The sequence below is a fragment of the Lepidothrix coronata genome, unplaced genomic scaffold (genome assembly GCF_001604755.1).
Source record: "Lepidothrix coronata isolate B3197 unplaced genomic scaffold, Lepidothrix_coronata-1.0 Scaffold134, whole genome shotgun sequence".
Lineage (NCBI taxonomy): Eukaryota > Metazoa > Chordata > Aves > Passeriformes > Pipridae > Lepidothrix > Lepidothrix coronata.
Window position 1 is genome coordinate 2,089,208 of NW_016690314.1, and position 12,711 is coordinate 2,101,918.

General features: G+C 44.8%; 1 protein-coding gene across 4 annotated transcripts in view; it reads right to left on the minus strand.

The window, feature by feature from the left end:
- Nucleotides 1-12,711, minus strand: part of CNTN4 (contactin 4) — a 286,454-nt gene that overhangs the window by 102,656 nt on the left and 171,087 nt on the right. For all 4 annotated transcript variants that reach the window (XM_017827120.1, XM_017827116.1, XM_017827117.1 and 1 more), the window contains 2 exons: nucleotides 4,775-4,901; nucleotides 3,418-3,593 (listed from right to left, as the gene is read on the minus strand). In XM_017827120.1, coding sequence (XP_017682609.1) covers nucleotides 3,418-3,593; nucleotides 4,775-4,901 — 303 coding nt within the window. The remainder of the gene's footprint in view (nucleotides 1-3,417; nucleotides 3,594-4,774; nucleotides 4,902-12,711) is intronic.

The following is a 12,711-nucleotide window of genomic DNA, read 5'->3' on the forward strand; positions in this document are numbered from 1 at the left end:
ATTTTTTCCTGATGTCCAACCTGAAGCACCCCTGGCACAACCTGAGGCTGTTTCCCCTTGTCCTGTCGCTCTGAGGAGAGACCAGCCCCTACCTCACCACAACCTCCTTCCAGGGAGTTGTAGAGAGCCACCAAACAGCTTTTAGCCTCTGTGTGTGCTGATGTTCCCCTCTGCACGTTATTTCAGAGTCAGGAGAAACAATTTGGCAAGGACACCCTCCAACAGCTCACCCTGCCCGTCCTGAGCCCTCCTGCCCCCAGCCCAGCCCTGCCAAGGGGAGCGGGAGCTGAGCAGGCAGAACAACCCACAAACTCAGCACTTTCCCAGGGGTTTGGGCCAACTCTGGTGCCACTAAAAATCAATATGAGTTTTATCTTCATCCTAAACGGAAGCAGGACCCAGGCCATGGTAAACAACTTTAATCATATGTCTGAAGGGGTGGGTTCATCTCCAAAGTGCCGCGTCAGAGCCGCGCTCCTTCCCAGCCATAACTCCTTATTGATTCCAGTGTTATTTCCAAACAGAAACTACAGCACAGTGAATAAAATTGTCAAGCTAAGCCCCAACCCCTAAAATAAAAAGCACATAATTTAATCTTGTTCAGCTGTGTTTTCATATATCATTTTGGAGAAGCCATTATTAGATCCATACTCAAGAGTTTAAAGCTTTATTTTCTGAAAGCCTGTGTTGCTGTAAGCACAGGGCTTAGGGTATCATTAATCCATGTTCTGTTACTGTGGCACAGCAGATTCCTCACTTTTGAAAATATGTTCCATTTCAGAGACAAGCAGCATTGGAAAAAAAAAAAAAAGAGGGGAGAGAAAAAACAGAGAAGAAAGAAGTGGGGGGAAAAGAGGGGGGAAAAAAAGGGAGCAGGAAAAAAGGGGGGAGGAAAAAAGGGGGAAAGAAAAAAGGGGAAGGAAAAACGGGATGAAAAAAAGGGGGAAAGAAAAAAGGGGGAAAGAAAATGGGGGGAAGGAAAAAGGGGGAGAAGGAAAAAGAAGAGAAAAGGACAAATTTGAAATGTAAATGACACATCACAAAGCAAGTATTGGGGGAAAATATTAGGACTTTTATCATAATGAGTTTGTAACCTAAATACATATTTCAAGGATTAAATTGCTGACCCTCCCTGACCTCCACAGGAGGCTGAATGGCTCAACAGCAGTTTAATCTGCACTGAAAAGGCTACAGAAGAATAACACAGCCCTTGAAGAAGGAACATATATCAGTGATGCCCCAAGATTCACAATTTAACTCTTAAGAGGAGGGGAAAAAAACCAAGCTCAACCTTCCAGCCATCAGTCTCAACAGACCCAACATTAATTTTCCTCAGAAATGAAAAGGAGATAAAACAAAACCCACACAGTAGGATGGAAAATGAGGGATTGCTCAGACAAAGGGTGAAGCTTCAGATGCCCAATTTTATTTTTGCTTAGAGGCAGAGCTTTTGTAATAAACTTAAACCACTCTGTATTTCATAATCCATCTACTTCTGGTTGCAATCCCTTTGACTAAAGAAGACAAAAAGACTTACTGTTTTAGCAAAGCACAGAGCCCACCTTGAGAGAACCCTAATTTTTACTTCTTTAATCCAAATATTTCTAATCTGATGACACTGTTTTATCAACCTGAAGTAAAATTTAGGAATCAAAAATTTATCCATTTATCCATTACTTTAACTGGAAAAGAACAAGCTTTTGAGTTCAGTCTTAACTAGGAGTCAGTCAAACCAGATATGTGAGAAGAGGATGTGTTTCCACTCAAGTGGTCCGTGGCTACTGCACTTGTCAGCAACGGGAATCATGGAATCACGGGAATCATGGAATCACAGAATGGTCCGGGATGGAAGGGACCTTAAAGCTCATCCAGTGCCACCCCCTGCCATGGGCAGGGACACCTTCCCCTATTCCAGGTTGCTCCAAGACCCATCCAACCCGGCCTTGGACACTTCCAGGGATCCAGGGGCAGCCACAGCTTCTCTGGGCAACCTGTGCCAGGGCCTCCCCACCCTCTGTGGGACTGGGAGAATCCTCCCTTCTAGTCCCATATCCCGAATTTGGAAGCCCAGGACCTGCCTTTGAGGAGCTGCAAGCTGGGACCCGGCTTGTCCTTCAGTGGTTGAATCCAGCAAACATCTGACCCTGCCAGGGGGTGCTGAAGGGCTTTGCCCTGAGGGTGCTGCTCCCCAGGCTCCCCTGGGAGCTGGTGATGCCCAGGGCTCCTAAGGCAGAGCCTCTGTGGGACACGTGTGTCCAGAGCAGCAGCACAATGTGGGGTTTATAAGCAATCACCTTGACATGCTGAAATGTGGAGTGATGAGAAGGGGCCTGAGGAAGCTGTTTATTACCCATCCACGGTGAAGAGGCACCTTCAGTCATGGAAAGACTCGAGCAGGTCATAAGCAAGAGGATAATATATTGTAAACTACACAGGGAGACAGAGGACTTGACTTTCCCCTCTGTATTATTTCTCATTACAAATCATCTCTCTACAGAGTGTGAACCTGGGGTTTATTGGCATTTTTATCTTCTCATTTTTGTAGCTGGAGCACATCAACTTCTCTTACCAGTCAGTCAAAAGCACCTTTCATTAAAGCTCTGCTGAAAGCTCTCCATTACTGAGAGCTTTGTGTCTGGGAAGGGTCTGCCTTGAACTCCTGCACGCTCCTCCAAGGATATTCCAGAGCAGCTCCTGCTGTAATTACTGCTCTGCTGTGTACACCCCTCCCAGGACAACAGCACAGAGAAATCAGAGATGACAGATGAATAAGTCCCTGTATTTACTCTCTGCCTTCACCTTCACAACTACATGAGAAAAAAGATGACTCGTGGTCCTGCGTCGTTGTCTGCCCACTCTCACAGATTTTATCCTCAAAATGGCTTTACATAAGTTCATATAAAGCTCATTCACAGCAAGATCTGTGCCTTTTCTCATCCTCAGCTTTCAACAGGGAGCTGTAACTCTGATTTAACCCAAAATAAACACAAAGCCCATTTTCCCTTTTACACCCAGAGTTACAAAATATCCCCCATGTCTGAGAGCACTTGTACCACAGAAACACAGGACTTAGGACACCTGTCACTGTGACTTTACTCCTTATGGAGACCATACTCCTGTTAATATTTTGAAGCTTTAATTCTCCAAGGAAAATAAAAACCCCCAGACGAGATCCCATTTACCAGATCCTTTCCCAGATGGCCCCTTCCTCAAAAAATATTTTATTGTATACTACATATAGTTTTACCTAAATAATGATAAACCAAGACATGCCTTCCTTATTCACATTTCCCCTCTTTCTCTGCTGCATGAACAGCTCCGAGGACACTCCATAACCAGTTAGGAAGGGCTGGAAAGGAGACACAGATCCCAGTTTTCCCTGCATGCTGAGGGAACAGAGGCTGCCTTCTTACTTACAGGCAAATTGAAGCTTTGCTTCTCTGCTGACAATGGTTCCAAACGGGTTTGTTGCTACACACTGGTATGTTCCAGTATCCTGGGTTTTATTGGGATTATTGATCAGCAGGTTGCCTTTCACCAGCCTGTAGTGGAAATCCATCCCCATGTCAATGCTGCTCCCATTTAACTTCCACCTAGAGCACAAAATGCCAAAGTTACATTCTGCTGATATTAATGGAGGCTCTTGGGTATTTCAAACTACAGCATGAAGTAAATAAAGAGAGATTTAGAACATCTTTGACTACTTATTAAAGACAAAAAAAAGGCACAAAAATGCAAATTTCCTGCACAGTATTGAAATATTCCAGTATTTAACTGAAAGAGCAATATCCTTGACATATATTTCAGTCTCTGAAATGATTAATGCTTCTGTAGTTGCTCGTGCTGCTGCTCTTTGGAATTAATCATTTTGCAAGGGGAAGTCCCTGGAACAGGATCTCTAAACCACTCAAGTCCACCGAGGGTTTTTTTTTCCCCCCTCTCCGGACTTGCTGGCTGTTTATTTTTACATTTAAATTTCAATTTAAATTCATTCACAGGGGCTGTTGTCACAAACTGGGGCACTGAGCCATTCCAGCACCACGCTGCCCCAGTTAGAGCTGCCTCAGCCCCACCAGCCCTCGATGGAGGTGCTGCCCCTCCACCACCAGAATGGGCAGAGAAACTATTTGAATGTGTTTGCACCAGTGAATCAACAGAGTTCATGGCATTAAACAGCTGGTTGTGTCAGAAAAGAGCCCAGTGGCTGAGCCCTGGTGGCTCTAAGTGGTTTCAGAGTGGCATTTACTTGGGTGAGCAAAATGAGAGAGGCACTAAAGGAGAGAAATCAGCAGCCTCAGGGATCTCCAGCAGCAGCAGCACCAGAGCAGGGCACCATCTCCCTCGAAGGATCCCAGAGCAGTTACTAAAGCTGAAAAGAACTGAGAGCTTTGCCTGTGTTTAGGCAAAAGGATGGTTAATCTGAGAGCCAAGGCTGTTTATTGTCCCTTCATAACCTTGTTGAGCTCTTGTCCAAATTTTGCAATTGAGCTGCAGTGTGTGGTGATTTCCTGACGTGCATTTCCTCTGTTTCTAATGCTCCTGAACCGTGGAATATCCTGAGTTGGAAGGGACCCACAAGGACCATCAAAACCTGGCCCTGCACAGGACACCCCAACAATGCCACCACGTGCCGGAGAGCATTTCCAGGCTCCAGGGGCATCACTGAGTGATCCAGGCAGGAGAAAGGCCCTTGGGCGATGCTGCTGCAGTGCAGGGGTGGTGCCAAAGAACAGTTAAATTCAGTTAATGCTAAAAACAGTTAAATTCAACAAACCCAATGGTTGGTCTGGGATTTCCTTTCACTTCACAGCTCAGCTCCACTTCCTTTTCCTCTGAATCCAAAGGGAAGATCAGGCTGTTGGGTTCCTGAAGGAAAACTGGCCCGTGCAGTGTGTTGTCATCTGCATGAAACAGGGAAAGTGTGACAGGTAATTCATGGAATCTCCATGTTCCCACTCTTAAAACATGAAATAGTGTCTTGGCAGCAAGAGGCCGTGTATCATCCACCTTGGAAAAGATCTGATGACACTTTATTTTGTTTATAACACCAGATTTTTTTTTTTTCCCAGAGCCACTGAATCTCACACGGAGTCAACATTCATGCAAATGTCTGTGCATTAAATAGAGAGGAGACTGAAACTTCACCCAAAGTTCAAATGAATGGGAAGAGGCACGATCCTTGAAAAATGGAAACATTTTCCTGGTGAACTAAAAGGCCACATTATCAAATACAGTCACACAGTAACGTGAGCTGGAGGGGCCCCAGCAGGTCCAGCCCCCAGGAAGTCCCCTCGCTGGTTCTGCTATCATCCCTGATTGAAACCTTTTTGCAGTCACAGGCACAACCAAGCCCCAGCCCCTCAGAGGGGACCCTTTCACACCCTCTGCCCTCTCTGTGCTGGGATTCCTCAGGAATTCCCTGGCTCCAGCCCAGCAACCCCCGGCAATGAGGGTCCCAGGTGTTTGGTGTGACCTGTGCTGCCAAGGACATCACACGCCTGTGCACTTTGGAGTATTAAAAACTCACACTAAATGTAGGTAGAAGAGTGAAAATATTTTGGCAGAACAACCTGACACGACCTTCAAAGAGTTCAGGAGTCATTTCACAGCAATGCAACAGTCTGAGGTTGGGGATTACTCACAGGAGCCTCCCTCGTGCTGACTTTAGTTCTTTATTTTAAAAACACATTTTGATCTTTTGAGCTGTTAACTCCTTCCTCTCTCCTCAACCACTCTCCATTTTCACCTTAACAATTTATTCTTTCTCAAACTGGGAGTTAAGGGTGAGTGCTGCTCACAGGATCATCCCCAAAGTGCAGCTCTGCAGCGAGCACCAAATTTCACGAAATACCTCAGTATTGCCCAAAATGCCCACAAAAAGCTACAACATAAATTCACTGCTCTCCATCCTGTTTGTATTAGACAGTTTTATCTTCACAGTAGCTGTTCAGAACATAAAAGAAACCAACTTTTCTTCCCTGAAAAAAAAAAAAATCATCCATCCTGATTTCACCGAGACTTTTCTGCTCATCAGTGGCGATGTCTGGCTGCCTCCTCGAAATATAGTGCAAATAAGGACACAGTAAAACTCCTCACAGCCAGAAAGTCTTTTAGTTGAATGAAAGGAACCTTGACTTAACATTTTTGGAACATTTTCCAATCTGTTTCTGCCCTATCTTTACAGCAGAGAAAGGGCAATTGTGTGGGCCACTGGGTGCCTGCAGGTCCCTCGCTGCCCAGGGCAGGACTTGCAGGGATGTGAGCGTGGACTTCCCTTTAGTCAGGCAGCCAGAAGTCCATCTTGATGGACACACGGGAAATTTGGGGGTATGGGAGGTCAGAGGAAAAGGAATAAATAAAATATAAGGATGGTGGGCTGCACAACAAATAAAAAAGAAAAAGGAATGAATAGAAGACAATGGATCTTGCCGATGGGAGGAGGGTGAGAATGAATGTGAACAGCCCTCACATCCCCCAACACTGGGAAATCAGCTGGATTTACCAGGGACAGAACAATAGCTCTTTACTCCAGGGAGCAAATTCTGTCTCTCCACAGAAGCATTTCAGAGAGACTCTGCCAGGACGATTATAAAGGAGCAGCCTCTCCCCCACATCTCCTCCCTCAGGCCCCACCACAAAAGAGAGCACACTAAGCATCCAGTCACATCACTTGTATTTATCTTTATTCTTAATTATATGTTAATGATATCTGACTGAAACTCATCTATTATTCAAAACACATTTCACATCCTCTCTAGCTTTAAATTATACCTGTGTGCAACTTGCTGTTGCTGGTGGAAAAGGATAATAATAACCACAGAGCAAACAGGGCTAGATTGTGGTATCTGGATTTGTTTCTGAGATCCAGGGTTGCTTCACTCCCTAAACAGTCTCATTCACCCTAAGAAAAAATATTAAATCTGGTTTATAAAGATTATAGCTCTGGGTACTCTATTACAATTTTGAAAACAGAGACCAAGGGCAGAGAACTATGAAGGTAGAAATAGTCACAAACAGGTGAAAACACTGAATAACTTAATTTGTCTACTAAATCACTCAGTTTGCTAAAACAGAAACTCATAAAAAATCAAATGAAACCATCTCCACATATTCCACCTGCTGCTGACACTGGTTAATATTCAGCTTTTATATGGCAAAAAAAAAGCTTTCCCTTCCTTTTAGCCAGCAAGAAGCAAAGCCCTGGTGGGACTTTCAAGCAAACAGTGTTGGGTGAGGCAGGAGAACCTCTGAAAGCAGCTGCCAGCACATCAGGGGAACAGGAGAGGAGGAAAAACCTTGCAACACTGGGTAGATAAAATGATTTTTGAGTGCCTTTCTTCTTTCTCTTATTGCTGCCTGTGTATAACCAAGATAAGCAAGTCCAAACTATTTAATCTTCAGCCTGTAGAGTCCCTTTGCTACAGTTTAATGTGTGATTGAAATCACTGCAGCCCAGATCCTACCACTGTGTGATAAGAGTTGAGCCACAGAACCTTACAGGAGAGGAGGATTTGGTTCACAGATCACTAAAGAGCCACTAATAAATAAAACAAACTGCCATCTAGATTCTCACAGACAGAAAACTAGAAGTGCCTGTACCATAAATAGCCCATTTTTGACTAAGTTATGTTGCTCAGATGCTCGGTGTCAGCCCAGGCAAAGGCATTTGCTCTCTTGAAGTGTCTGGTGTTGTGGGAGCAAAGTTTTGCTATTTGGATAGCTCTGAAATGTGAATTTCACACTTTTTTTTTTCTCTTTTCTTTTAAATTAAAATTGGTAACTTTATTTCTATGCAATAATGTCCAGGACTTGCAGTCAAAGAGAGATGATATCACATTTTTGGCTTACCACTGAAGGACCCCACGAGCGGCTCAATCTACAGAAGCCCAGCAATGCCAGGAGGAGGCTGTTTCCTGAGCTCAGAGGGGTTTTCCCTTGCTCTTCTCATCAGGTTGTGTTTAATAGGCTCTCTTTTGGTCCTTTTTTTTTCAAACAAAGCAAGTTAACTCGGAATGAACATGAAACACCCCCAGCTTAAGACAACCTACACAGCAAAAAGCATTTTCTCCTCCACTTTAGATAAACCAAATGTACTCCTGCTCTGGGTGTGCCTCCTTTGAGAGAAGTGTATTTCTTTCAGTAAGATGCAGGATCTAGGAAATTTTAGTTGACTTTATTATAAAAGAAACATTTTAAACACAGAAGGAGGTGTGTGCCCATATGGTGTCGGACAGAACGTGATAGATCATTTAGAAGAACATTCTGCTATCCAAGCTTCTGCTAGATATATAATTTTCCCCCTAGTGAATCACAAAAATCTATTAAAAAATGCCAGATTAATTTAAATGCATTCCAAATGAAGAGTGTCCCTCCAGTACCCCAAACCTGAGAGCCAGCACATCCAGTTGGATGCTAAATGCTTGTCATCTTCCTGTGCTTTTGAGGAATTGAAACGTGAAGAATGTCAGCTGAGGTTAATTCACATGAAAGAGGTGAAACCATTCCTGTTCTCTCTGAACATTAAGCCTGGTGACAGATCCTGTTACCTAAATAGAACTGCTTTAATTTTCATTGAAAGTTATGGCCAATTTGAGGGGAAGTTTAATTGAATATTCCACACCGTAGGGAAAGATAATAACTAAACTGAAGAGAGAATTCTTGGAGTATATCCAGTGGAAATGAGAAAAATCCTTTCCTTGTTTGCTGCCGAGGGAATTGCTCTCTGCTGTGTGTGCTGCTGTGTTTTCATACAGTGCTACAAGTCGGTATTTCTTGAAGACAAAACTGCACCTTGGGAAGAGCAACTCTTCAGAAAAGTGGGAAGTGGGATGGATAGGACAGCTCAAGGGCACTGCTGATTAACACAACAGCCTGCTCTTCAAGGTTAGCAGCTGCATTACGTCCTCCTGAGCAGGGAAACACTAAATTGGATGCTCACTCCCTATTTTCTGCCTATCACTTCTATAACATCAACTGCACACCCAAACGGTGCTAATGGCCTCGAAATTAAGAGATAGAAATGTTTGCACCACATAGTTCTACTGCAAATAATTCCACAGACTTCTCAGTGAACAAGACCCGATAAAGGTGCTTCCCACTCAAAGAAAAAAAATTGTATTACAGACAAAAAAAAAAAAGGAGATTTAAAAAGTCCTGTATTTTGAAGGGAAGGGTCTCGTAGCTCCTGTATCTTTGGGGACCAGCCACCAGCCTTCCTCCCCACCACTGCACCAGGCCTGGCCATGTGCTTAGAAAAGAAAACCTGTCAAGATCAATAAAGAGAAATAAACAACTACGACCAGATACTTTCATCAGGAGCAAAACTGAAACAAATGGTGAGGCTCTTTCCCTCATCATCATCACCCCATCACTGCACAAGATGCACTTTCTGCTATTCCACTGCAACAATCTGAACCCTGGCAGCAAAAACACCCTCCCAGAGCTCTTGTCTGAGATACTCCCTGAGCCTTGCTACTGGGTTGAGAAGCTGGATGGGGAGAAGAGCCACCACCTCTCTCCTGACCCCATGATGCAAGATTGGGCTTCTTTTGCAGCACCTGCAGGTCTCCAACATGGACCATGAGCCAGACAGCTCCTGCTGCTGTTATCTCACTCCTGCTGCTATGATCTCTCTTTTCTGACATCCTTTCATGTCCCAGCTCGCTGCTGTACCAAGTACAAGTGCAGCTGGAGTGGAAAGCCAGGCCTGGCAGGTGACAGCTGATAGGCAACAGTCTGATCCCCGAGTTCAAAAGCAGTGTCAGATATTCCTCAGAGACCGTAAGGCAGCCACAAAAATCCAGGAGACAGGAAGAAATAAATCTTCCCTCTCGTAAATGCAGGCGTGGAAGGGCTCCAGCATTTGAAATGGAGACAGCAGCGGTCTGACAACTCTATTTACGGGTGACCCGAGGATGTGGCGCCGTTGGAATTAAAGGCAGGGTTAAGCACATCCACCCCACCACAGTGTGTTCTGACCTCTGAGGGAAGCCCAGGGTTCACTGGTGAGCCCTGCAGCTGCCTCTGCCCATGTTCTGCCACACCAGAGTGAACAGCCAAGTGCCAAGGGCAGGTCAGGCTCCAGCTTGGCTTGCTCAGCTGTGAAGACTCTCACTCACCCTCCCTGTCTGTCCCGCAGCCACGGCGCAACTTCCCCTATTGAAATGCCACATGATTAATTAGAGCAAATGTCATCAAGTTTGCAGTTCTCGAATAAAATGCTGCTACCTGATCTGTCCATGGCAAAGTGAACTTTCCCTGTGCCTCGTCTGCTGGGCCCAGACAGCCGGGGGGAAGCAATTCCCAGCCAGCAGAACGAGAGACTTTCCTGCGACAAAACCCTCATTTAACAGAGTGTAATTTGTGTTCCCTTGGTAAGTCAATGGCACGATTATCATCACAGATGTTCTCTTCAGCACACAACAAAAACACGTTTCTCTGTTGCTGCAGGAAATCACAAGTCTCTTCACCAAGCAGCCTTTTTTCCCTGAGTCATCACAGCCACCGGCAGGAAAATAAACAGGGAAAAACTCACACTGCTCCACTAAGGACGACATCAGCCCACGACAGAGCCACGAGCAGACAACAGGAATAATGATATTAATACAATACTAATGGTACTACCACTCCTGCTACTAATAAAAAGCATTGGGGCATCTGCAGGTCTGCTGAAACACCAGTTAGAAAGGATCACAAAGAACCAGTCACGAGTTCATTAACGCTCAGGTTATTTGTTCATCTCCTGTGTTGAGATACTAGAAATAATCATATTTTTGAAAGATACTTTTAATACATAAATAATAACCAGGCTGGTTCTCATGCCCTGTAAGTTAAGCTTTAGCCTCAAGAAAATCATTCAGCAGTTACATACCCAACCCTGGAAACACAGGATTATGAGAGGAAATTAAAGCTGTCCTTACCCAGCACAATGCATCTATTGGTACCATTTCTCTTCTTGAAGTACAAAGACACACATCCTGGTTTTAGGGTGAATAATATTGTTTCACCAGGTTTCTCAAAAGCTGCTTTGTAACTCATCTGTTCTCAATGTGTTCAGACATATTCTGGTCCGGAGAATAAGAACACTAGGCCTGCATGACCTAAAAACTTAAAAACTGTTCCTCCAGACTGAACTATGGGATGTAGAAAGCTTAATTGATCTTTGTTGTTGTTGTGCACATGCAGATGTCATGGACTGGAGCTTGCCCAGAAATCCAGGATGCCACCAGCATCCCGCTGAACTGAGCCCAGACCCAAATCCATGACTTGGCTCTTCAGCTGCTGGATACATTTTCCTCAGTTATTTTCTTCACTCCCCTGGGACCATCTCTGTAACACCTCCTGGTGTTGCATCATCACCCAACTGGTCAGATCTGCTGGCTGCAAGAGAAAAATTGTCCCTCTCTCCCATCAGCTCATGTTTCTTTTGTTTCACCAGTGCACGTGGAGAAAAACAGGCCTGAACAGCAGGGCTGTTCCAGCTCCTCTGTGCTGGGAAGGGAAGTGACAGGTACATGGGACATCACCAGCAAAGGCTGAGCTCATTCACATGCAACACCTTGTGATGCACTTCAGTTGCAGGTGAACATCCTGACAATGACATTTGCCAAGGCAAACGTTGTTCTGCCACTCTGCCTGTCAGTCCTGAATATCTAAGAATGGAATTCACATCATCTCCGGTGACTGGAGCATGTAGAGCCTTAGATGAAATACTGGTGTTTAATCTGTTCCATGATTCATGTATTTTTTAATTCTTTCAACTCAGGACATGACATTCTCTCAAACGAGGAGGTCAGTCAATGACAGAAATTGGTCCCTCAGGGAGACACAACTGCAGCTCGTGGTGTGCTCCATCCCCAGCACCAACCTTAACCACTGAGTAGCAGCTCTGAGGCATCGTGCCCAGATCTGTTACCCACATCCATCACCAGGAACGCAGGTGGCCTGTCCCAGTCAAATCCCACTCCTGATGAACTGGGGCCTCGGGTTCTCACAGTCACGTGGCTGTTGGCAGCGGTAGCTTCCAGAGCAGTTTGTAACCTCCCAGGAAAGCACAGGCAAAGTCCAGCCATGAGAGTTGTTCCCAGGGGCTGCAAATTCTGACTGGACCTTTATCTCAGTGCTGGAAATTGATATTGGGCTGTTTTGGTTCCATCCTGTTGAAAACAAGTCCTGGATTCAACAGGCAAAGATTGTGGTTCAGGCTGAAAACGTCTTTTGCCTCATAAGAGACCTGAATCCATGAAATTCCTTCAGAAAGCTGTTGCCAGCACTCCAGACTAGGGAAACCTTTCTATTAACCTGGTTGGTTTGACACTCCCTTCACCTCTGACCAAGCACAGCTCGTCACTGTGCACACACAGTTGCCTTCACCTATTCTCCAACCTCCCCTCAGGTCTCACAGTCCCTCCAGCTCTGGGTGTTCTGGCACAGAGCTCCTTGTGAATGAGGTATTATAAATGTTTCAAAGGCCTGTACTAATTACCTATTGATTTATTAGTAAAATATAAGGTGCTGATATAACTGCTGTCTTTCAAGAATACATATCACTATTGTAAAACTTTCAGCTGTCTGGAGTATGACAGGAACTATAAAGTGGATATATAAAAAGGCAGAAGTAGTAGGTCCGTGTGCATATTTTAAAGCCACATTTTTCCACAATACCTCCCTGAACTTCAATTGACTTTAATCCTTCATGCAATAAGGAAGGTG